This window comes from Macrosteles quadrilineatus, unplaced genomic scaffold (genome assembly GCF_028750875.1).
Source record: "Macrosteles quadrilineatus isolate MER2022 unplaced genomic scaffold, UCM_ALF_1.0 Scaffold_4__1_contigs__length_99947679, whole genome shotgun sequence".
Taxonomy (NCBI): Eukaryota; Metazoa; Arthropoda; class Insecta; order Hemiptera; family Cicadellidae; genus Macrosteles; species Macrosteles quadrilineatus.
Window position 1 is genome coordinate 40732834 of NW_026542597.1, and position 26539 is coordinate 40759372.

The 26539-nt window shown below is 36.3% G+C and overlaps 2 protein-coding genes across 2 annotated transcripts in view; one reads left to right on the forward strand and one right to left on the reverse strand.

Moving 5' to 3' along the window:
- Positions 1–8755, forward strand: part of LOC128992868 (coiled-coil and C2 domain-containing protein 2A) — a 50853-nt gene extending 42098 nt beyond the window's left edge. Inside the window, exons 28-31 of the mRNA XM_054416610.1 lie at positions 664–918; positions 6068–6303; positions 7286–7421; positions 8193–8755. Of these exons, the coding sequence (XP_054272585.1) occupies positions 664–918; positions 6068–6303; positions 7286–7421; positions 8193–8381 (816 nt within the window). The 3' untranslated portion in view covers positions 8382–8755. The remainder of the gene's footprint in view (positions 1–663; positions 919–6067; positions 6304–7285; positions 7422–8192) is intronic.
- Positions 8756–8787: 32 nt separating this feature from the next.
- LOC128992272 (crossover junction endonuclease MUS81) lies at positions 8788–26352 on the reverse strand. Its single transcript, XM_054415762.1, has 12 exons — positions 26197–26352; positions 23224–23434; positions 22446–22587; positions 21788–21888; positions 18432–18525; positions 17794–17947; positions 16596–16896; positions 14108–14259; positions 13414–13606; positions 12874–13083; positions 11796–11909; positions 8788–9175 (listed from the first exon to the last, which is right to left on the reverse strand). The coding sequence occupies exons 2-12, from the start codon at positions 23359–23361 to the stop codon at positions 8936–8938; spliced, it is 1839 nt and encodes a 612-aa protein (XP_054271737.1). The 5' UTR covers positions 23362–23434; positions 26197–26352; the 3' UTR covers positions 8788–8935.
- Positions 26353–26539: the final 187 nt, after the last annotated feature.

Here is a 26539-nt window from a genome sequence, read left to right on the forward strand (position 1 = left end):
CAAACCGGACTAAGTGAATTTCCATTCGTCTGATTGGATTTTCACTCAAATATTTTTTTAAATATATCAGTTTTAATACCTATTAAAATAACATTAGGTTCAACATTCTCTTTTCTCCTTTATTTTTTTTTTTTTTTTTACCGCTATAGTTTGTGGTATTTGCTATAGCAATAACCCTTTTAGTTTGGCTTAGTTTAAACATTGGTGTAATTAACAGCAATCGGTAAATTAAATTTTGCCAGCATTTTCTCAGTGGCTCAGTTAAATTACAGTTAGTTTTTTTGGAGGGAAAAGCACTTGGCTTGGGAATACATTAATGGAAATGGAATGTATTCATTACCAACTTGCCTGAGAAAAGAGTTTCCGGTAGTTGAAAGCACAGAAAAAGTTTACAACACAATAAACTAAACTTGATATTTTGCCCCTATACAAGAGCCTTCTTTCGAAGAAAGAAGTGGAAAGTTCTTTTTGTTCTTAAATTATGCTAATTTTTATTCTAAAACTGGCTAATCTTAAACTTTAACATAGATATCTACTTTTATCAAAACCCAAAGATGTAAGTGATTCAACAGATTTTTAAACCAATGATACTCATAGTTAAGTATTAAGATTTTTTCTTTCTATCTTATCTATATACGGTATATTTATTTTCTGTATGTTTAGCAAGTGGTGACACTACTGTCAGGTGACTGTGAGGACCATGCAGTGTTGCTGTGCTGCTACTTGCTACACCTCGGGCTGCGGGTGTGGCTGGTGCTCGGTTCAGGTGTCCCTCACGGGTCCATGGCGATGGTGCTCACCCGGGACCCAAACTCCGGGTGTTACACTCTCTGGGACCCAGCCACCAGTCACCACTACGACACCCAGGACTCCTTCTGTCCCCTTCACCGGGTCTACTGCCTCATCAACCAGGACAATGTGAGATCAATGACACCTGTAGTAGAAGTCATTATAGTTTCATATATATGAACAGTCATTTATTAGTAACGGAAGAGTTATTATGTTTTGCGGGGTGGCTGCACTGTGCACTGGGCCCTGAAGTGTGATGATTCGTCACGGCTCCTTCTTCTATGTCCAACAGCGATCGTAAGTGGTTCTTTATAATTACTGTCCACTTTTCTAGCGTAACGTTAGGTTACGACATTTTGGCGCAGTCGGTAATAAACCTTTTTATCATAGTTAGGGTAGTACGCGATAACAGTTGTTGTTTTAGTGCGTATTATAGTTGAGATGATTAAAAATGGCGAGTATTAGTGTTGGCAGGATTTCTGAATTTAATCCAAGTGAGGAGGACATTGTGCCCTATTTGTTGCGCCTGAAACATTTTTTCAAAGCGAACAATGTCAAGAAGGAAAACGAGGTGTCGGTTTTAATTACAGTTATTGGTCCCAGGGTTTTATCGGTCCTATCCGATTTATTATCACCGGTAGAGGTAGATTCTAAGACCTATGATGAACTTGCAGCGTTGTTGAAATTACATTATGCGCCCAAGAAGTTGGTTGTGGCGGAGCGATATGTATTCTACTCTCGTGTGCAAAAGCCGGGCGAAAGCATAGCGGAGTTTGTGGTTTCAATAAAACATTTGGCTAGTTCGTGCAAATTTGGTACCTTTTTGAAAGACGCTTTGAGGGACAAAGTGATTTCCGGCATTTCTAATGAAACTATCCGGCAGAAATTGTTGTCGGAGGAATTGGACTTTGACGAAGCTTATGCGTCAGCGCTCAGGCTGGAACAGGCCGAATCGCAGTCAAGCCTATTTGTGCAACCTCGTGGGGACATTGCGAAAATCAATGTGAAAAGTCAAAATAGGCCTAAAACTTTCATGCATAGGAGTAGTGAAAATCAAAATTCTAGAAACTCTTGTTGGAGGTGTGGTTCTGCTGGTCATTGGCCTAGTGCGTGTGCGTTCGCCAGTTACAAGTGTCACGGTTGTCAGAGAGTAGGTCATCTCAAGAAAGTGTGTAAAGCCAAGAAATCTTCTAGTTTCCATGGTAAAAAGTCGACACCTAGGATGGGGGTCCATCAAGTGGAGGAAGAGGTAGGCCTAGGCCTAGAAGTTCCAATGGCAGAGATAGGTCTGTACAACCTTAAATCAGGATCAGACAACGGCTATAAGGTAGGCCTAGTGGCTAATGATGTATATTTAGAAATGATTCTAGATACAGGCAGTGCCTTGACTATATGTCCTTCTGAGATATTTTATGAAAAATTTTCTAACCTCAAACTTAGGCCAGCAAATGTGAAACTTACTACTTATTCAGGTCATGATGTACCTGTTCTGGGACAAGTGAATGTCAATGTTAAATATAATAATCAGCAGGCGAGTTTGCCTTTGACAGTAGTTAGTTTAGAAAGTAAGAGTCAGCCGATTCTGTTGGGGCGAAACTGGTTAGGCCAGTTGAGGTTAGATTGGCAAAATGTGTTTTCATGTAAAGCCACTGTGGATCACAGTTCTGATTTGGACATTGCTAAATTGAAGAGTAAATTTAAGTCAGTTTTTCAGCCTGGAACGGGCGAAATTAAGGGTGTTAAGGCTCACATTGTTTTGAAGGAAGGGACAGTCCCTAAGTTTTGTAAGGCGAGACCAGTGCCTTTTGCGTTAAGGGAGAAAGTTGAGAGTGAGTTGGACCGCATGGTTCAAGAGGATGTTGCGTACAGAGTTACTAATTCACAGTGGAGCACTCCACTTGTGGTTGTCCCTAAGCCTAATGGTGTTAGGCTTTGTGCCGATTATAAGATTACTCTTAATCAGTGTATTGAAATGGAACATTATCCGCTTCCACAGGCTCAAGATATTTTTGCAACTCTAGGCGGTTGCTCAGTTTTTAGCTGCCTTGATCTTTCAAATGCGTATCAGCAATTGGCGGTAGCGGATGAATCGCAACATCTGTTGACCCTAGCTACCCATAAGGGTCTGTATCGTTTAAAAAGGCTACCATATGGTTTGTCTTCAGCTCCTGCAATTTTTCAGTCAGCCATCGACCAAATTTTAACAGGTCTTCCAGGAACGGTGGCGTACTTAGATGACGTCTTAGTGGCGGCTCGCTCTAAGGAAGAGGGGCTTGCCCGTCTGGCGCAGGTGCTGCAACGCCTTGATGAGTTTGGTGTTCGAGTAAACCAACAAAAGTGTAAGTTTTTGCAATCTTCAATCGAGTATTTAGGACATGTGATTACTCGAGATGGTCTCCGTCCACAAGAAAGTTTGTTAACTGCGCTGCGTAAAGCGCCTGAGCCTAGTACTAAGGAAGAGTTACGAGCCTATATTGGTCTAATAAATTATTATCATGCATTTATACCTAACCTGTCTGCTAGAATAAGCTGTTTTTATGACTTATTACATAAGGATCATCCATGGGTGTGGTCGGAGGTGTGTTCTAAGACTTTTCAGGAGAGTAAATCATGGGTGTTGGACTCAAGTTTGTTAGTTCACTATGATGTTAAAAAGCCCATAGTTCTGACGTGTGATGCGAGTCCCAGAGGGGTGGCTGCTGTTCTATCTCATCTTATCGATGGTCAGGAAAGGCCAATTGCCTTCGCATCGAAAACGCTAAGTTCCAGTGAACGGAATTATTCTCAGTTACATCGGGAGGCTCTGGCTTTGATCTTTGGAGTCAAAAAGTTTCATAAGTATATATATGGAAGACACTGTATTCTACAGACTGATCATCAGCCGTTGACGGCTATTTTTGGCTCTAAAAAGGGCGTTCCTAGTATGGCGGCAGCTAGGCTGCAGAGATGGGCCTTGATTCTATCAGCATATGATTTGGAGGTTAGGTACCGGAAGGGAGTGGATGTCCCTCACGCTGATGCGTTGTCTAGGTTACCCTTAGCAGAAGCGGAACCTATAGAGCTGGATGCTAATTTTGTTTCACATGTAGATGTGTGTACAGAAGTGATGAACAATTTCTGTGTTGTCAAGGACATTGCACCTATTACTGCCTTGCATATAGGTAAAATGACGGATAAGGATCCGATTCTTTCGAAGGTCCGAGATTTTGTGATGTACGGCTGGACGAGCTCGGTTGAGCCGGAACTAGCTATTTTTCTAAGGAAGAAGGACGAGTTGTCCGTGGAACAAGGTTGTTTGCTGTGGGGTTCTCGTGTAGTGATTCCAAAGAAACTGTATTCATCTGTGCTTCAAATGTTGCATGATCAACACCCGGGAGTTACACGCATGAAGATGCTGGCGAGAAGTTATGTCTGGTGGCCAGGCATGGAGAAGTCGATTGAAGACGTGGTGGCCTCTTGTTCTGCGTGTCAGTTAACTAGGAATTCGATACCTAAAGTACCGTTGCAGCAATGGCCTACAACATCAACTCGATGGCAGAGGATACACATTGACTTTGCGGAGGATCCAGAGTCGAGACAGCAACTTTTAGTTTTGATTGACACATACTCTAAATGGTTAGAGGTATTTATCATGAGTTCCATGAATTCTTCCAAGGTTATCGAGAAACTCCGTACCTTGTTTTCATCGTATGGATTGCCTGTTGAACTGGTGTCGGACAACGGAAGATCTTTTACTAGTCAAGAGTTCAAGACCTTTTTGCATAACAACAATGTGAAGTTCACATTAACTCCCCCGTATCATGCGGCTTCAAATGGATCTGCAGAGAGAAGTGTTCAGGAGGTCAAGAAAAACCTTTTGCGTCAAGTGATTGAGGAACATCAGCGTTCTCAGCGTACCACTCTTCAAATGAAATTAGATAATTTCTTGTTTGCGTACCGCAACACTCCAAATACAGTTACTGGCTTAACCCCTGCAGAAATGTTCCTGTCTTGGAAGCCTCGTACTCAGTTGGTTATGTTAAAACCCAATCTCCAGTCATCCATTGATCAAAAACACAGGGAACAAAAAGATGCAGCTGATAGGCTTAGGGGAAGAAGCAGATTTTTCTCAGAAGGTCAGGCAGTCTATGTCAAAACTGTCCGAAATGAAAAGATATCTTGGGTTCCTGGCAAAATAATTCTAAAGAGAAGTCCGGTCACCTATCTGGTGAGTGTTATTGGTGGAAAACCCCGATTTTGTCATGCGGATCACTTGAGAGCTCGGTATGCAGAAGAGGAGGAGATTTTTGTATCACCCAAGGACCCCGTTGTATCACCCCAAGTACCCAAGAATTCACCCCCGCCGGAGGATCGACCAACCAGTCCCATGATGATGTCACCTGTACCTAGGCCTACGACCAGTCCCAGGGAGAGCCTAGGGCAAGCCCAGTCTCAGCCAACTCCTGCGTCGCCGCTAGCACAGTGCAGCCCACCACCCTCGCTGAGGAAGTCTGCACGGACTGTGCGAAAGCCTCACAGGCTGGACTTGTAAAATAATTAATGAATAATGGGAAGAAGAAATTTTTGTTGCATTATATTGAAAGTGAATTTATTTTATTTTGAGTTAATTTTGAATTTATGGTATTGACTTTTTTTTTTATGGGGAAGACGAGTGTAGTAGAAGTCATTATAGTTTCATATATATGAACAGTCATTTATTAGTAACGGAAGAGTTATTATGTTTTGCGGGGTGGCTGCACTGTGCACTGGGCCCTGAAGTGTGATGATTCGTCACGGCTCCTTCTTCTATGTCCAACAGCGATCGTAAGTGGTTCTTTATAATTACTGTCCACTTTTCTAGCGTAACGTTAGGTTACGACAACACCAATATTGAGTTTAAATGGAAAGATGTTCATGAACTTGTCTCTAGTTTGTCATTAAACTTTTTCAGTTTATGTTGTTTTTACAGTTGATTGAAAATATTGCAATGTGTAAATTTAATTTAGCTTAGTTGGTTTAAATTTTTTTCTTTATTTTTTTTCTTTAAAAGGAGGGCATCCTCTTTTAGCTTTGCATAACCATTACAGTTTTAGGCCTGTAACTGATCAAGAACAGCATAAAATAAGACAGTACAGATGAAGAATGAACAGAGAAGTTATGGCAATAGGATAGGAAGCAACATCACTGCCATGGTTATAAATCTATTTGATAGTAAATGACTAAATGATCCTCCATTTTTTAATCTCAGAAGAGCAAGAAGTAGGATGGACGTAATGTTATCTAATAATATTTCTGGCAGATATGGGCCAACATTCAGCGGGAAGAGGTGGTGAGTCGTACAAGGTTTGATGTGAGCCGGCGTGGGGACTGGTGGCCGGCCTTCAACCGCAGTGTGGCGGCGCCGATTGGCTCAGTGCAGCCGGCACAGCTGGAGTACTCAGTGTCACCAACTCTAGCCACTGACGTGTCCCTTCTACAGGACAAACTCGAGAAAACCTTGAGAGACTCTATCACTAAGTGGCGGCCGACCACCAGGTGGGCAATTCAAGTTTATGAAATATCAAGTCAGTCACATGTCAATGAAAATTCAATTGATGCTGTAAATTTTGTTGAAAAACAAAATGGATGGGTTTGTTTTATTTCAAAACTAGCTGGCCCGACAGACGTCGTCCTGTCCTAATGTGGTTTTATGTCAAATGCTCGTTCATTTTCAAGATTAGCCCGTTCGCATGGCTCAATCACGTCCTGGTTGAAGTTTGTTTGCTACGCTCACTCACCTTCAGGTTGGAGCTCGTTCCCTGCGCTCACTTGCCTTCATGTTAGCTCGTTCGCTACGCTAACTCGCCTCCAGGATGAAGTTTGTTCGCTACGCTCACTCACCTTTTGGCTGCAAATTAGCTTTTGTCATAAATAAAAAAAATAATAGTGCTGCACGCTGTTGGTAAATCTATTAACTTTTTAATGCTATTGAACATCACAGAATCAAATTGTTTAGTTGAACCAGCTGTTAAGATTCTTTAATTTCATTTAAATATGAGTACTCATAAGGTTAACATGGGAAACTCCAGAGCCACTGGGGCGGAGCCTTTTTGACGGATCTGATCTGCACCAAACCATCCTTGAATAATGCTTAATAATGCCTGAAAGTTTCATTACAAACTGTCGAGCAGTTTCGGAGTCCATAAAGGACAAACAAACAAACAAACAAACATACATTGGATTTTATATATAGAATTGTATTCTGATGTAGCTATGGGAAAATCGGTCACTATTGAACAAATGGATTTGCAGATTTGTTTTCACATTATCAAAATGTAAATTATGATAGGGTTATCAATGTAACTCTTTGTATATTATTATTAACCTCGCAACTAAAACTGATTTGAAATTATAATTTTATGTTCGGAATTTTGAAATGGAGCAGAACAGATTGTAAATCTTTGAGTGCTGTTGTAGATTATGAATCTTTGTTTTGTTTTTGTTCAGTAGATGATGTTGTTGAGTTTTTTGTTAACAGGACAGTGTGGAACCGTTATGTGACAGTAAAGCTACGAAAGCTGCTGCCTGGGCTGGAGAAGGCTACATGGAACAGCAGCATGTCTCTGTCATCAGAACACATCAGTCAACTGACTCAGACACTCACCAGCCACAAGGTGTGTAGCGTATCTATCAAGACACTGCTTCATGTATCTGTGCCACATCCACTCTATGCACTACATGGGTTGCCTAGCAGTATAGTAGGGAAGAGAGAGAAGAGCACTGTCACTTCTTTTATGGTGTTAAATTGGACTGAATTTATGTCGGCAGGAGCAGGTGCAGTTTTGTAATGTGAGACTATCTTTTTTTAACACAAGTCTAGTTGGAGAACGTTCTTATATCTAAATCTAATATTTGACTGTGCATCACAACCTTGTTTTTTTAATGAGTGTAGCCTACTTATTATAATTGGTAACTGTCAGTAGGTTACCAAACCCATTATCACTTGAAAACCAATATTACTACTGTAGTTTTATCACTTTCATAGTGTGGTTACAAAGATGCACAAATTGTTTACAGATTTTTAATTAAATGCTCAGAGTAAGATAAAGAGTAAGATAAGGTAGGGAAACGGTCGTATGGCTTATATTGCATTAGGCTCTGTCTCTGGGTTCAAAAAAAAATAAATAAATCCTCATATTTGAGATCCAAGACTATTATAAAATTTAGCCAACTCATCTATTGCATACAAATTTATAAAATCCATTCACTAGAGTGAAACACACTAAACTGACAAATTTTTTAAAGTCTCATTTTTTGATTACTGAATAACAAAGCATACTTTTGTAGTAACACCACAATAAGATATTCTGTCATCATTGATTATATTTCCAATTGTTGTGTTTAAACGTTTAAACCTAGACAGTGATAATGCTTCTTATTTCCAGATGTGTGGTTTCACACAGAATTTCTCCTTTACAACAATTGATGAGATAGTGGATGCTGTGCGGGCGACGGGTATCCATACCAATGAGGACCCTGACGTTGAGTTTGCGCTTGCTGTCTACGTTCATCCGTTTGTCTGTGGAGTTTTGTCTATCTGGGTATACGTCACATCACTCACACTCCGCAGATGAACTGTATTTCAACTTTATTTTAATTTTAATATTTATACTTAGAAAGTACTGTAACTTCAAAAATATGGTCCACTTTTAAAAAGTTGAAAATTTGTATCATATATGTAAGGAGTTTTTGTGAAAAACTTTGTTTCGAGCTCAACTTTCAGTATGTGTGTCGTAAGAATTTTGCAAAATACATTGTTAATGGACAATAATTGTATATTATAATAAAACCAGATTATCTTGAACTGTAGCTAAAAGTCAAGATTTTAAACCACTCGAAAATATCTACTAAAATGTAATACATGTTGACTAATCATACAGCAAGGTTATTAATGTAAAACAGAGAACAGCTTATAATAGAAGAATAACTAGAGAATTATACAATAAGGACGTGTAACTATTTATTAAAAAAATAAAAATATACAAACAGTTTTTTATATCAACCATTTTACAGTAATACAAAATTATCTCTTACTCTCTCTTAATACATAAAGATTTATATTACATTTTATTTACAGTTTTGAAACTAAACACCCATACAATATTCCTAGGATGAGATCATTTTACTGTTAGCTGAGGACGGATTTGCTGTAAAGTTCAAACACAGCTTTACTGATGACGGGACCTATTTTCCTATTGAGAGTTCCGGCAGATATGTCAGCCAGCAGTTTGTCCCCTCCTCCTTCTTCGTAAGCTGAGATGAGACTACGAGGACTCGGATAACGCTCCACGATCGCTAGAGCTTTCTCCACTGACAGTCCACGTAGCTGAACCAATTGCTTAATGAACATTTCTTTTACGTTGTATTTCTGCAACAGAAAGTTGATATTACATTGCTATAGGTCGGCCGCTTAGAAAACGACCTGCGCGAGATCTTTAGCGCATGTAGGGAAGGTAATGGCAAGGGAGGGTATGTTCCCCCTCTCCGCCAATGGCCGTTTTCTCACTCCACGACATGACACCGGCACGACACAACACCAGCACAACACCGACACTGCGCCGCCCCGATATAACTGCTTACACAATGATATAATAACATTTCATGATGCTCAAATATTGATGTGATTTAGGCTATACAATATTTTTTGCAGGACCTATTTTTCTCAAGTTATGAAGAACGTAATTGTTTAAATTTTGATCAGCTGTATAATTTAATTGCTGTTTGTTAATATTTATAAAAAGTTGGGGATGGGGTGGCAGCGGAGTGGGGGAAGAGCCATAGTCTGTCTCACTCCCACAGCTTGGTATCTCTCTCTCGCACCAATACTACGAGAAGGACGCTTTCTAAGCGGCCGACTTATAATTGCTATGGAATCACATGTTGCACAGTGATTAATTTATGGATGAAATAGAAAAGAAGCAGCTATTAGTTAAATCTCATGCAGATTCCTCTAGGGGTAAATCAAGATTTTTAGTTGAAGGAGAAACAGTTTATGTCCGCAGTGTTAAGCAAGAACAAGTTAATTGGCTGCCAGGAGTGGTTACTAAAATAGTTAGCTCAGTAACATACTTAGTAAATGTGGAAGGAAGGACAAGATTTGTTCATGCAGACCATTTAAAACGCAAGGAAACATCAGACTGTGGTGAAGAAGTCAGATTACCGATACCCAGGGACAATTTAGGATTAAGTAGGCCAGTTGACAAGATCACAAATTTTCAATCTCCTACCAAATCTCCGCTAAAAGGTGTTCTACTCCGAACTCCTAAACATAACAAGATGCAGGAAGACATTGGTACAGAAAAGACTCCACCAAAAAATGATCTGAGTCCTGTGTGCTCTAAACGTATTAGGAGAGCACCCAAAAAACTGGACTTGTAACAAAATGTGGTACATCTCCTTGCTAAAAAAAACATATTGTTATATAATTTTTTTTTGTTTAATTTGATTTAATATGGGGATTTAGATAAGCAGGGAGGAGATGTTATGAATTTTAAATAAATGGACAATAATAATTTATATATATATAAATGTACATTTAATTTAGTTGGCTTTGATAGTAATCCAAAGCCTGGAATGAAACTAGTAAAAAGCAATTGTTGAACAGACTGGATGTGAAAAAAAATAAACGGTATCAGCATTCTGACACATACTTTCTCCCATAAGTTTGTCAACAACCTTTATCATGTGTAAGCGGTGAGAGTAAATATACGGAAATGGGATTTGTAAGATTTTCTGCAGAATTTAAAGGACTATAACATACTAAATTTTTATCAAAATTGTTCGAGCCAATATTGGGAAAATGTGATTTTCCGTTATTTTATGGGGTTTTTATGGGAAAATAACATAATTTGCAATAACTTTTGAACCGTAATTTTTACAGAGATGGGATTTGTACCATTTTGTTCAGAATATAAAGGACTATAACATACTAAATTTTTATCGAAATCGTTCAGGCCATTTTTGGGAAAATCTTATTTATCCGTTATTTTATGGGGTTTTATGGGAAAATACCCATTAAAAATAAAAAATTCTAAAAAATGAGAAAAAACTATAAATTGTAAGGACCATAACATACTATTTTAAATAAAAACCGGATTTTTGTCTAAAATCCTATTTTTCGTTATTTTATGGGGTTTTTATAGGAAAATAACATAGTTTACCATAACTTTTGAACCGTAATTTTTACAGAAATGGGATTTGTACCATTTTGTTCAGAATTTAAAGGGCTACAACATACTAAATTTTTATCAAAATCTTTCGGGCCATTTTTGAAAAAATCCAATTTTTCCTGTTTTTTATGGGTTTTTATGGGAAAATCCCCATTAAAAATCAAAATTTCAAAAAAATGAAAAAAACGCCTGGAGATACCATGGATTAGAACCTACATACCAAATTTCATCGAAATCGGACCACAGGTGTAGTCTCTAGCTCTGTACACATCCAGACACACAGACACACAGACACACAGACACACAGACACACACACACACACACACACAGACATCACTTCGAAAACCACTTTTTTGAGTCCAGGGTGACCCAAAACGAATATATCCACTCAAAACTCAAACTCGAAAATTTTGACGAAAACAATACTTTCTCCATATACTATGGTATAGGGGGAGAAAGTAAAAAACAATAAAAAAGAAACTGACAATGGAGAGTGAAGTTAATTCTGTTTGAGTTTGTAACTTTGATAAATAAAATATGAATACAATTAAATTAGTGTTATTTCTGATTTCTAACATATTTCTAACCAATTGTAAAAGTTGGTAGCCTATATTAAAACATTCTCTTTCTTTAAAAACAAAAAATATGGATGTATTTAAACTTAGTAATTTACATATGTGAATAGTTAGTGTAATAAGCATACTTCATTTTATAAATTTCCACGCTTTTATGTTTGTAACACCTCCAAAAACAAGATAGCTTTATTTTGATTGTTGAATCACAATCAAAATTAAGTTATTAATCATTAAATCACTCACCCTAGTTTTGCTGGATAGTTTGTTAAACTCTTTGAACCTCATCAGCGATACACAGTCATCTTGAATGTTGAACTCTGGTAAATTGTTTTTTGCACAACCAATCAGCATTTTTTCCTGGAACACAAATCCATTATACTTTTATTTTGTTAAACTAGGCAATGAGTAAAGTAAATTATGTATTTCATATGTTTGGAATGTAATACCATGACAGTACAATAATCGTCATGATTTAAGACGTCCATGATTCGATTTCGCCAGTAAAGGTTCTCAATTTTGCCGTAATTACAAGATATTCACGGATTTGCAGTGACCGCCAAATACATTTACGATTTTGACATGACCTCAGAAGATGTTTGCGATTTCGCCATGACTGCAGAAGACATTTTCTATATCAGCGTGACTAAAGAAGAGCTGCATGATTTTGATTTGGCATCTAAAGAGGTTCACGATTTTGCAGTGACTGAGGAAACCATTATCGATATTGTTGTGACTGGAAGAGGTTCACGATTTCGCTGTAACCACAGAAGACAATTACTATTTTGATATGAATGTACTCATGATTTCGTTGTGACCAAAGAAGATGTTCATAATTTATTTAGACGTAACTGCATAAGATGTTCATGATTTTGCTGTGACCACAAAAGTTATGCAGGATTTCTCCTTGATTGGATCAGACGGGAGAGATGAGCTAAAGAGAAAACTCCAACCTGACTGTTCCCTCAAAAGAATCCTGACTGAGCCTAACTGTTGGAGATTAGCAAGCTATGTATACGAGAGACACCGTGTGGTCGGCATCACTTGAAGCTGGAAGCACGCACCAAGAAGTAAGAAGTAAGTTTCTCCTTGATTGTGGAAGATATTCAAAAGTTCACCAAGATTGCAGGAGATGAAGTACAATGTTAAACAAACTCACTGTAGTATTAAAATAAATATTTTTAAAATTCATACTTTACAAAGAAACCTGATTTTGGCCGAATTACAAAGTTTTGGATGCAACATGATCCAAAAAAAAAATCTTGGTCCGCAGACTTATAGAGATTCGTGAAAACAACACATCCTATAGCAAATGAGTACTTACGGCAAATTTGCGTGTTAAGACCTTGGTGAAGGTCGCGAGGTAGACAACAGTCTCATGAGAGTTAGATGTGTATTTTACAGAAAACTTATCCACAAACTCAGTATTGGCTGCAGCTTGTAGCAGTGTAGTAGTGGGCAGACTGTACTGTCTTTGTCCATGACTCTCCACCAGGTACATACAGTGAGGCACTCCACTCTGCTTCATCCTGAACTGTAAATGACAACAGTCTGTTAAAAGTTGACCACAAACTCAGTTTTTGCTGCAGGAATTTACTTGCCACTCTAATTTGTTTCAGGGCACATTATACTGTGATTCAACAATGCTGGTTAAAGTTGACTCAATTGTTTGTTGTCTTGTTACCGACTGTAAATTTATTTCCTTTCGCATCCACACAAACAAATATGTATTTGAGTTGAGCTAAACAAGAGAGTTAGAGCAGTTTCCTGGTAATACGTCACTTTGATTTAGCCCTACCCAAAGCAAAATTGGTAAAGAAAAGGTTTAATAGGGAAACTTTTGAGATTACAGTAGTTTACCCACCTTCTGCTCATGAAACCGTCCATCTTTGATGCTGCTGGCTAGATCGTCGAGCCGCTTACGTTCCACTATGAATGGCAACAGCAGCTCTGTACCTGCAGCGTTGCGACCCACCCAGGCAAAGTCACCGACCATCAGTTTGCGCACCTCTAGCTTCACTCCTTCAGCCTCCAGAGCTTTGACCAATTCATCACCTCTGCACATACAAGTCATTTCAAACTAATGATTTTTTAAATTATTTGTTAATATGTAAATTTAAAGTAAAATAGGTCTCGGTAAACCATAGAAGAGGGAAGAAAATATTTATGGTAATTCTTAACTGGGTTTGATAAGTATGAAACTTTAATACAATATGTCGCCTAATATAAGCTAATAAATTCATTTGATATCTAAATAACCTAAGAATTGACTTTCAATAATCTGACTTTTTAGATCAAATTACAAATTTTCTTACACTTAATTTTAGGAGATGACAATAAAACTTTGTATTGAATTAGGACAACTTTGTTGAGTATTTCTTAGTTCTTTAAGATTCAGATGACTCAGATAAAGCAAATATTAATAACACCTAACAACAGGTAGAAAGAAGGCTTCTAAACTAGAAGAGAGCATGCTAGAACACTTTCCATAACATAAAAGTAACACCCCTGTGTCTATATGAGATATATTCTATATGTTCTAAGTGAGATATATTTACTTGTGGATTTCCTGTGTGTCGACCAACAATATTGTCTCAAAGGATCCCGGGAGGAAGATGATTTCATCGACCTGACTACCCTGAGAGCTGGAAGACTCTTGTGTGAGAAAGGGGAAGTCAGAAACTACGTCATCTTCAATGACAACAGCTTCCTAAGAACAAGAAAATCCAATCAACATAAACATAAAAACGAAGCTCAATAGCTTATTCCCTGTGGGAAATTCGCTAAAAAAATATATAAATGATTCTTAAATTGTACATATAAAAATATTTTGCCCTTCATCAAACCATTTATCATCATAGAGATGGAAACTTAATCACTCTAAACGATCCACCTTTTTAAAATTGTTATATATTTTTAAAGTATTTTAAGACATTTTGACATTTTATCACCCTGTATTCAAAAACAGCCCATTTCCATACAGCTCAATTTCCATATACCAAAAACAAATAATGATCAGCTGACTTTTCCTGACATAAACATTACTTTCGCTACACAAACAATACTTTGCCTGACATCAACAAAGTTACAACTGAAGTTCCCGGTTAGCTCAAAGTTTGATGAAGTAGTTTTCCCATCGTGATAAAAAGTATCGTTCAATAATCGTCACGAAAGTCCCATTTTGGGGCAAGATAGTGTTTTACATGCGAGTTGAAAGTAGTGAAATATACTATTAATGTATCCTCAGACCAGAAACAAATCTCAATAGTATTTCCCTAACTAAAAATGTTTACTTTCTATATGAAACTTGAATATAATATATTTTAAATCCTAAAAGTAGGTAACGGCATTGTCCAAGAAAATTTTCAGAAACTCTGCTTGAACATGAGCTTTAGGTAATCAATAATGAGTTAAATATATAGGTTAAGTTCTAAGGGAATATTCCTGATTATCCACAGACTTGCTATGATAGAGAAGAGAGAGAAAACAGCCACTACCATCACTTAAATTATGGTCTTGTGCAAGAAGAAGGTTCTTGCGTTTGCTTGTAAATATGAGGTTTTTCTGTAAAAAAGGTCTCTATCACGCTACAGCCAAGCAATCTAGTTGAAATCTAAAACCAATTTGGTTTTTCTTACTTCATCCACTACAACTATATAGTCGGATCCCATACCCTTAGAACAATCAATATTGTCATAGTATTTGAAAACATTGTGTAAGAAAATTATTGGTCTAGCAGAGTATGAATCTTAATCTGCAATTAGATTTCTAAAACTGTGGTCTATCTGCTATTGAAGTACACAACCGGATGGATGTAAGTAAGGGGTTTGGAAGGTAGAAAATGTGTGCAAGGGGAAAAGGTAGTTAGGATCTTAAACGATGTTTTACATAGTGTAGGCCGTCTGCTGTCATTCATTTGTCTCCATTGAAGCAGGGAAAAAACGTCGTATACGGTTAGGTTAGGGGGAAAAAGTTACCCTGCATTTGGGTCAAAGCAAAGTGTAAACTGATAGAAATTTACAAAATAATAGGGGAGTCTCTGTGTATTATTTATCAAATGGTGGACAAAATAAGTCTGAAATAGGCCGATCAGCAAGTTCCCTCAAATTTAATCACTGTCTCAATGCAAACTGATGAACATCCACTGCTGGCCCCATTGAGCAAACGTATACAGCCTTCTCCAAACTCCCTATCTCTAAGCCATTAATGGACATTTCCTATTTTGAAACACTTTTTTCATACACATCTTTCAACTGGGAACAAAAACAAACTGGGTTTGACCTTTTCTACAAAAACATAATCACAGTGATTCATACTTGGCGAGAAGAGTAAATTTTCTTCTCTCGCTTTTTCGAATACTAAGACAAGATAGTAGGCCTACTATATCAAGACTAATAGAGAATAAACCAAGAAATACATCTTGAAGAAAGACCATTTTGGACATAAAGAAAACTCTCTCTTCCTTAGTTGAAAATGCTGTCAGTGATAGTGAAATATTCTAATTTTTTGTGTATGTAGTGTAAAGTTTTGTGTTTCCTGTGCCAGTTTGGACTCTTTTCCATTCAGGTAAGCACACCATTCTCAAAAAAATCCTAAAAACCTAGGTCCTTGGGCTCTATGGTACACCCTAAACCTCAAGAAATACATTGTTAGTCTCAAATTTAAACTAGTATGCTTGGCTGTGATAGGAGCTTGGTATAGACCTTACACAGACAACTCTTGTAATTTTAAAAACATCATTAATATAAAAAATGTTCTTTTAACTATTGCTTCTCACTCCCTTGAAAAGGTGTTTCCTCAATTGGCTTGATTTGTGAATTTAGAGATTATGTCTATATTATTAGTATTTCATATACTTTAAGTCTGTAATACTGTAACTCTTTTTATCAGGAAAAGAATCCAGACACTATCTCTTGTACGGTGTACATACAGTAATATTGATTAAGTTTTTTTATGAATTGGAAATGTATAAAATACAAGACTAAGAACAGCCTAAAATAAAGACAATAAATATAATTAATTGTCAAACGTAAAACTTCTGCTTACCGGTACTTGGAAATTTTTCAAAGGTTCCTGTGAATTCTGTTTAGGGTTTTTCTTTCTCCCGAATTTATTTTGATTTTTTGTGCTTTCTTTACTGCTTAACGCAGCAGGAATTTCTTTCCGAGGAGAAAACCTCGAATCAGTAAGCTGTTTGCAAGGTGAACTGCTAAGGCCAACTTCTACTGGCAGTGAGCTTGATACACTTGTTAGCTTGTCCAGGGACAAATCACTACCAAGAGGTGTGTAAAAGTCTTCAGTGCTTAGTTTTTCTGCCAACTTAATACCTTCCTCGGTCAAACTGAATCTGAAAATTAACAACTCAATATGATATCTGAGCAGTAGGCCTAATTTAAATGGTAAATTACTAATATAAATGATAAATTCTACATTCAGTATATTATTTCTTCAAACTGTATTGGAACCTAACACTACTAGACTACTGACCCCTTAACCTTTTCCTGCTCTATATCCTGAAATGCCTCCCTTTACTATTGACAAATGTGCTTGACCTCAACAAAAAGCTAAAACATTGTATATTGTTTTTTGTATTGGAATTAATTACAATTTTTTTGTGAAACATTCCTGAACTCTGTTTTTCTCTGTCCCCCCTAAAATCAAACCCTATCAGACCCAGTCAATTGAATTTTTCTATAATACAAATTTACCCAAATATTTCTGAGTCAAATCAGAAGCCTACAAGACTGGCTGAGCTGATGGTCTTTCTGATTAATTAATTCTGAGTTAATCAAGCTTTAAACAACACCTAGATCGTAATAAGTCATTCAACTTGCGTGTACAAAATTTCATAGTTAAATGGTGTTTAACGCTTATTTGATGTGGGAATTTTTGAAAATAGTAGTTGTTTTTTAGAGGTTGGGTGCCTCTTTAAACCTTGCATTTGCCCGTCCGTTTGTTGAAAATACAAGCAAAGTAAGGGGGTGAGCTGGTACACTACTAAGTCAAACTGTACTGTCAAAATGTTTGCGGCAGTGACCAGGTTCCGAACTCATGAAATCACTGCCTTGGTTCCGAAGTCCGCGACGCTACCGACGGCAACTGACTCACCTAAGTTTTGGTAAATCAACAAATGAAACCTCTAGGTAAGCATAGAGCCAATACACCATTAAAATATAATAGCTAATGTTAAATTTCAAAAAAGTGTTTCAAACTTATCTCAAGATTGCACCTTGTGTTGGATTACCTGTGAGGGTTCCCAGCCCTAGACACCAGCTGCTGAGTGACCAGCTTGCCCACGCAGCTCCACCCACTGTAGTACGAGCCTGGCAGTGGCTTGAACATAGACGTGTCACACAGCGGCTGAGCTGCCTTCTGTAGCTCACTTTTGAACATCTCTCCTACAACCGTAAGCCAAACTTGACTACTTATCTCTAGCATTTAGCATTGACTTTTTGAATACTGAAGTAGACACCCTTCTATATGGACCAGCTGAAGCCTTTGTTCAATTGAAAAATACTGTAGTTCAATGAGCTTCTCACACACTGCAGCTCAAAATTTGACTTTCTCCCTAATTTGTTGTCATAGGAGCTGTTAGGATCTGCTTCTATCTGCTAATAGGAACTGTTAGTTTGATTAACAGAATGAAAAAAAGAGGTTAAAAGCTTAATTTTTGTAAAAAGTGGTTGCTAAAATCAATTTAATCACAAACTGCGGAATATTTTGCCAGAACGCAAAATCTACTTCATGCTAGATCTTTGTGAGGACTTAGTAAATCATCAAGGAGGAGTGTCTACAAATATATATATATATATATTAGTACCTGGTGTAGAGCTAAATATGGCTTCTTTTTCAATAATGTATTTTAGTGAAAGGAAAACTCACCTGGAGGACCATTTTTCTGCAAGTGCTCAAAAAGTGCCAAGAGAACTGCGTAAGGTGCTGATCTCAGAGTGGGCACGTAAGATTTTCCTCTCTTCTGCAAAATTACCAAATTGACATTTTATAATTTGACATCTTCAATAGTAATTACAATGAAGGAGTCAACGTTTTACTTCATAAAATATTAGTAGTAGCTAATCCCTTCTAGAACAAGGATTAAAAGATTGTGGTAATTCGTAGTAGGTACTCTTTTGTATCGTATTGTTTTGATACCATGTTTCTGTAGACAGTTTATCTATCGAGCATTATTAACCGTATAAGAATGGTTTTAGGGAGAACACAACAGCTTGTTAAACTAACAAACGCTTACATTTATAACATCAAAATGAATATAGAACAGTCAAACATAATATAATGCCCGTGGCTTTATAGAACTTTAAGGATTTGGAGCAAAGACCGTAAATACAAATTTAATGACGGCAATTCACCTATGCTTCTGAACACTTACTTGTTCATCTGCAGAAATTTTCAGCTAAATTAAGAGTGACGAACACATTTTCATAATATAGAAATGTGAGGTATTGGTAGAATACATTTAAATAATCAATTTTTATTCTAACAAGTTGGTTGTGTGTTTTCCTCAGTAAGCTTTTTCTGGGTTGTAACAAAATCCAACCTCTGAGCTTTACCCAAAAGACTTTTTAAGAGTCCATGTTAATGAAATTTACTTTTGTTGGGCGATTCTCTGGGAAGTGGTCCTGCTTTGTTATTTTTAAGAATTGATTAAAACTGGTTCAAACATTGTTTTTTATATAAAATAATAATACAATTTCCCTAAACCAGTCTTTAAAATTAAAATAAAAAATTATTTTTCATGAAATGAAGCTTCAAACTTGGGCAAGTTCTATTACAGTCAAATGGTACTTTTTTCCAGAATTTTAAATAAAAATGTTTATGGTTAGATGAGTCAATAAATTAAAATAAATTATATTAGTAAATAATTGAAAATATAATTTGTTAAACCTTTGTAAAAGAAAAAAGAAATATTAAATAGATTTTGAGATATTGTAAAATTTCCAATCCATGTTTGCTTGTCCCGTGCAACACATAAAAGGTGATATTTTTGTTTTAAATCCCAAACTAATTTATATTATTTAATACAACTTCAAAGCCATAAAGATAAAATATAAAATGAAGGCAACAATGTAATTCACTATTTTTTATGTACTTTATTTTTTGTTTTATAATACATTTAAAAAGTGTCCCGTGCAACACGTGTTGGACGGGACATTAAACTGAAGTGGTGTTTATGAATAGATACCACTTATTTTCTTTTTAATTTTTAATAGAGACAATAGTTGCATATTTATTAACACAGGACTATAAGATTTCTTATCAAAAATAAATTGCAGAATTGTAAAACTTTTTTGAGATAAAAAAATGAACCAAGTCCTTGTTGTAAGACCTCACGCTTTCTCAAAAATGTCTATGGGTTGTGGAAATTCATAAAATATGGGCTCTCCCTTGGATTTTAATTGTGGGGTGTCAAAAAGCTTTAATATCTGTTCAAGTCCAATATAAGACTTGTTTATCTCATCTGGAATAAATTTCTTCCTCGTACTGTCCATGCACTTTTAAAGACACATCACTCTCACTTCTCCATCTTCTTCAACTTCACTTTCAGCTACACACAAGTATCTGTAACTGTTATTTTTCTGTGTGCCTTTAAATTCTGCTAATAAAAATGTTCCATTCTTTAAATTGTCAACTTCAACATTAGTTTTCACTTGATTTCCTTGAGTTTCCGGCAATTCATAATTTAAGTCTTCTTCGGAAAAATTATCATTTGTGACCATTCATTACTTTGTTCACTCACAGAATCACTAAAAACTAAACGAAAAATTGATTTGCTCAAGAACTTGAGGACCTAGTCCTATTACCTCTAGCATGTGATTGCTCTGCTTTCTGTTCATAGCTATTTTTGAAAAGGTTCTTCCGTTGCAGTGCACAACGTGTGCTTTGGAGATCCCATCCACTTTCTTTCCTTTAATCCAGACTGAATCATCTCTGGGAATCTCAGAATCTAATATCAAATGGATCTTTGTGTTTTCATTAGCTTTTTTGCTACATCTTTAGCATTTTGGACTATTGGAGCATCTTTCTTTTTACATATGTATGACAGAAGTTCTAACAATTGATTTTATTCTCCCTCCTACCCCGTCAACTATTCCCTTTCCATGGGAAGTAGCAAAATACTTCCATGTAAATGGTTCCTTAAACTGGAGGCTTAGTTGTTGTCACAAATATACCATATATCTGTTCTTACTCGAAGGTCCATTAGTCCATAATATGACTTCTTCAACATCATCCCACATATCAGGAACTTCTCAGCCACTTTCCCGCCATTTTCAGGCAAAGAGTATAATTAAATTATAATTTGCCATTTTGATCATGTCATTGAATATATAAACTTAATAATTTACGTGTCACTTGTATCAAACTTGATTGAAGAGAGAAAACATTGAATAAAAGATTTCTCAATAAAAAACGTTGTACCTAGCAATACCCCATTTAAATCAAATTTTTTAAGAAAAATAGGATAAAATCTCAGTTTAAATGTTTTTTTCTGTTACAACATATAAATTTAAACCTAAATGTTCATAAATTTTCTTTTTTTTTATTACTATCCCTATCATAATCACCCAAGAACGTTTGTGTCCCGTGCAACACACGACATGCCTATCAAATATGTTTAAAAAGTCAGTAACCGATTTATAAAAATCCCATTATATAACATTATTAGTTAAGTAAATCCATGGAGAATATCTACATCAAATTAACAATAACAAATGACCTCAGAATTCACAGAAATAATTGTAAACAAGCAAGGTAAGTGAATGTCGCTTTTCGTACGAGTCCCGTGCAACACGCTTCTAATACCATTGCTACAAAAAAGGTAAAAGTGATGAAACTTATTCAACTATACTTATACAATCTATGACCATAAATCTAGTACTCCAAACATCAAAAGCAGACTTTAAAGTCATTTTTATTGATTTATATAAAAAAGTGTTGTCTGAATGTCCTGTGCAACACACCGAGAATCGCCCTGTTGAATGAACAGTGTGTAAGTTAATTGAACAGAAGTATCTTATATGGTTTTATAATCATATAAGATGAACATATTTTTTTAGTACTTAAATGTTGCATCAAAACACTGTTAGGTACTTAATTTTAAACAACTTGTGGATTCGTAGTATCCTGAAATTTTTTAAACACACCCGATACTAATCCTTAACTATAGACATACAGTGTGTTTTTTCTCAACTATCAAAATTATAGAATGTATTTTTGCTTACTTTTTTAGGTGAGGTTGGCTTTTTTTGAACCTTTTTAGCTCGTTTTGGTTTGGGTGATTTGGTTTCATCCGCAACTTCTTGTATGATTTCATCTTCTGCATCTAAAATATAACAAGCTTTGAAAAGGTGTGCTAAAGAGGACAAATGGAAAAATTAAAATTAAATCTATGACTAAAAAACTAGTCTCTTCCGCCACCGTTGTTTATTTAGGGAGACAGTTGGCTGGCTTAAATATATATTTTAAGCCAACATATTTTTTAACTTTTTCTTCAAGAAGCTCTAAAAAGTTACATTAAGCCGGGAGACGCGGAAGAGGAGCGCGGAGAGCGATTGACATGGCATTTCGCTCCGCTTCTAGGAAAACAGTAACATTAAATTACCTAAGACAAGAGGAGTCCGCTCTCCGCGTTCCTCTCTCTGGGCTCCGCTTTCGCATCTAGGAAAACCCAGCTTTAGACTTGTTACCACGGCACGGACTTATTGAGGTTTTTAATAAAAATTTGGCAATCTGACCAAGTCTGAAACGAATTCCGTAGGATTTTATAAGTGTTATTAGGATGTTTCTATTAAAACATTTCAAAGGTTTTTTACTAGGTTTAAATGTTAAAATTAATAATTGTTAAGCTAATACCCACATTGAAATCATTGATTTACTTACCTTCTCCTTCTGGATGTGTTTTCTGGTAATCAGATAACTTTCGGTCCAGTAAAAGACATATACGAGTTCCAAAGTTTTCTAGTATTAAACATTCTTTTCCAGTCTTTAGAGGCAATGGGTACTTCCTTAGTGACTGAAGTGCCTACAATTAATTGCAATATGCTTTTTATTAAGATATTACTAAACACAATGCAGGCTAGTGGAACCACAGTTCGGCCCTTGGCAAAGAAGACAGGCCTCCGAAGATCACATAGGGCCTACAATACATCAACTACTTTATAGGCCTACATTACTTATACTTAATAATCTACTTCAGTCAAAAAGTTTCCGGAATGAATTTCTGTAGACTTTTAGTGCGATCCACACGGGGAATTTTGCCTTGCAGTATTTGGTACGACTCCTGGGGAGGGCATTTTGGTAGTGGAGGTATAGCTGATGAGCCGTAGTCTAGCATTGGAAAGCACTTTTCGTCTACCTGCAAGTCTAAATTGTGGGTTACTGTCGGTCGTGTACCTGCATTGAAAAATGTCATTTCTCGAAGAGCGTGCAAACTTTAAGTTCTGTGTTTTGAATCCGCACTATGACGAGACATATATTCGCATAGGTTTGGGAACCGGCTAGATTATTAGTCGATGAAATAACATAAAGCACATGGCACTGGGTTCAGATTTTAACTAGCTTGCTTGGTCGCAACATTAGTTTGCTGGAGACCTTAATTTATGGACAACTGTCATGATTTTAGGTCTACGCCTTTGTTTTATTTTTGAAATATGCCTACCTTTGCAAATGCATATTGGGTGTCAGAATTTCTGGATGCAGCTTCATTCTTCCATTCCTCTATCCACTTTTCGAATAACGGATTGGGGTGTTTTAATTTTACTGTTTTTCTTTTTAAAGACACATTGTCAGATGACATAATAAATTATTGAAAACAATCTTTTCCCTAGAAGCAACTGTGTTGTTGTTTTGTATGGAAACTCATCGCATACCTGCAAAAATTGCACATTTTAAGACTCTTGAAGTACCTTTGAAGTAAAGTAATTTTAGTTTCTTTTGTTGGCAAAAGTACCTAATGGTTATACAGTATTCCTCTTCAAATTAGAAGTTTTATACTCTGGGAAAAGTTAAGTTGGTTGCTTTTTGTTGGCTCAAAAATGGACCCACCCATACTTATGATCACTACTAGCGTCTAGATACTCAGAGCAACGAGTCGGCTCACCGGAGCAAGACAAAATGAGAGCATTCTATTGGCTGAGGGAACACCATTACCACAACGATACGGCTTAGAGCCATCGGCCTCGGTGGTCAAATGGATAGCGTGCCGGGCTGAGAATCTGATGGTTATAGTGCTCGCCTACTAATCAATAGGTCGCCGGTTCGATCCTGAGAAAAGTGAGTAGCTTTTTGATGGTTCGAAACTGGACCCAGCTGTTCCTGATCATTGGGCTTTAAATAAATGATCCTGGCTAATGAAACAGCTGATCTTAGTCAGTAACAAAGCTACACAGATCATCTCACACCATTCTACACTCATCCTTCACTCATATTTGGGTTAAAATACGAACCTAAGTGGCGTCCCCATCTTAATGATTGATAATTGATAATTGATAATTGATGGTACCAGGTTCGAATCCCATCGATGGCACAAACTTTTTGTCTAAGATTATTGCATTATCAGCAAGTTTGGTTAGTTTTGTTAGGTTATGACAGTTTAATTTTATAATTAAAACCTTATAAAATTGAATTTGAGGCATTTATAGTTTTATTTTATGAACAGAACTATTTTTTTCGATTGGTAAACCTTCATTCAATTTTTTCATTATCAGCAAGTTTGGTTAGTTAGGTTAGGTTATAACAGTTTAATTTTATAATTAAAAAATTAATTTTATATTTTTTTTGTTTTATAATATTTTTTTTATTTATAATTTTAAACTCTCATTTTGTCCGTATTAAAAAACTGCAGCTGAAATAAAAATTGTGCAGCCCCGACTGTTGCTCCGGTGAGCCGACTCGTTGCTCTGAGTATCTAGACGCTAGTTATGATCACTGGGCTGTTTGTAAATGGTCCCGGTTTAGGAAACAGCTGGTCTTAGTAAAAAACAAAGCAATATAGTCCAGTAAATATGTCAAGAAAAATAGGGAGTTGCTGTGCAAAAGGTCCGGTAGTAATTAGGAACGTAAAATGTTTTTTACAATTATTAGTTACGGAGAAATTACAAAACAAATGCAAAAATAAAATCTCCATGTTATTCTTAAGGATAATATTGTTAACTATTGTAGTTTCCCTGTTGTTGGAAACATTAAAAAAAAAATTGGTAACTTAAATGTATTTAGGCTATTTCTTACCATAGGTACTATTACTATTTTAATAAAAAATATACTTAGGCCTATTACCTTCCCTGTGGCAGCAAACCTAGGTACTCGGTAAACCTAATGTTATTTAAATACGGTATGTTTTTTTTTAACCATGTAATCATTAAAAATAATAGAAAATCGCTTAATCTGCAGGTTTGTTGTGACGGGGGTATTTTATTCATACTTTCATTTATTTTTTATTAATAGCAAATAAACTAGCATACCGGTACTCACAAATCCATCCGGTGTTTGCTTCAAACAACTAAAATTGTGGAAATATTGAAAAAATCACCACTTTTATAAATAGGCCTACATATTTGGAAAATTTGTTTATTTTGAAGGTATGTATTTAGACCATTATTTACGCAACATACTTGGTGTTGGCCTTAAACAGTCAAAAATGTATTCTCCTTTAATGTAATAAACCAACCGTTCGCGAGATAGATTGAAAAACCAAAGGAATGGTCAAATTTTTGCTATTTCGTTAACAAGCGGCGCGCCGTGGTACCTCGAGGTGGATAACTTGGATTTTATGTTATGGGCCAAACACTTACAACATATCCAAAAATCAAAACTACCCGACCTTTTGCATACCACCGTGTCTTATTTTACTGGACTAATAGGCCTACGGCTAAAACCAATGTTGCCTTGCTAAAACTTATTAGGCCTACCCTAGGCCATTTTTCTTTATTCTACAGTCACGCTAAATTTCTTTTCAGGATGTGTACCTAGATGATTAACAAAACTAGCTCAAAGTTAGACTTTTTGTTCTAAACATTATGTTGTTAACATGATTTTACAGAATTAATTAAACAATTTGAAAAGTAAGTTAAAATCCCATCATAGAAAGCAACAATGTTCAATTTTAAATGCCTTTCACTAACTTATGCTGGTTTTTTGTTTGTTTTTTTTTTTACAACTTAATGATAAGTAGGCCTAGGGCCTAGGCCTAAGTGTTAGGTAGCATTTTTTAATTTCTCTACTTACAATGGGTTGAATCCTACTGAAGCTTATGCTGGTTCTTTTTCAAGAAACTGTATTAAGTTAAGTTACATAACACAACTACCTAGGCGAAACATTGATAGCCGACTCACATGGATTATCGAGCAATAATGGTATTGAATTAATCAATAAGTTAACCAAGCTTAAACTAACCAAAACCCCTTTTGTATCAATTGTAAAAACAGATAAAACGATGGAGTCGGGTATCAACGTTTTTCCATTTGTAGGCTAATAAAAGTTATCTTTGATGTTTAAAAAATTTGGCATTTTTTGTAAAGAAATTTTTAGTTACCGGTAGACGATTGTTAACAGTTACCTAATAGAATAATAGGCCTAGGCCTAGCCTGTTCAGGCTTTTAGGTTAGCAAGCAAAGTTTAACAGTTTATTACTTACAACGTTAAAGATTTGTATTAACTTGCCGTATTGTGTATACCTCTACCAGTTCCTCGTGTAGGAGATTGCATGTACACTAAATTGAAAATGGAAGTAAACTTAGGCTAATTTTGTCTTGTCCAAATTTGTAAGAATAATCTTGGCAAAGTTTACAGCATAGCCAGCCAACAAACCAAGTAGAGTAGAACTAGAACTAAACTAGTAGAAGTAAATAAACAAACCTACGCCTTGGCACAGAAAAAAAGGGAAAAAAACTCAAAAATAGTTTCGTCTGCTGCGGCGTCTCGCGTCTCTGTTCTGTATTCTTTCCTTGTTGTCAACACAATTACATATTTGAGAGAAA

Coding starts and splice junctions, on each gene's coding strand:
- LOC128992272 (XM_054415762.1), bottom strand. CDS start 23,361: ATGTCATCTGACAATGTGTCTTTAAAAAGAAAAACAGTAAAATTAAAA. Junction 13,607..14,107: donor GACACACAGGAAATCCACAA/GTAAATATATCT, acceptor TTGTATGTGCAG/AGGTGATGAATTGGTCAAAG. Junction 13,084..13,413: donor GACGGTTTCATGAGCAGAAG/GTGGGTAAACTA, acceptor TGTCATTTACAG/TTCAGGATGAAGCAGAGTGG.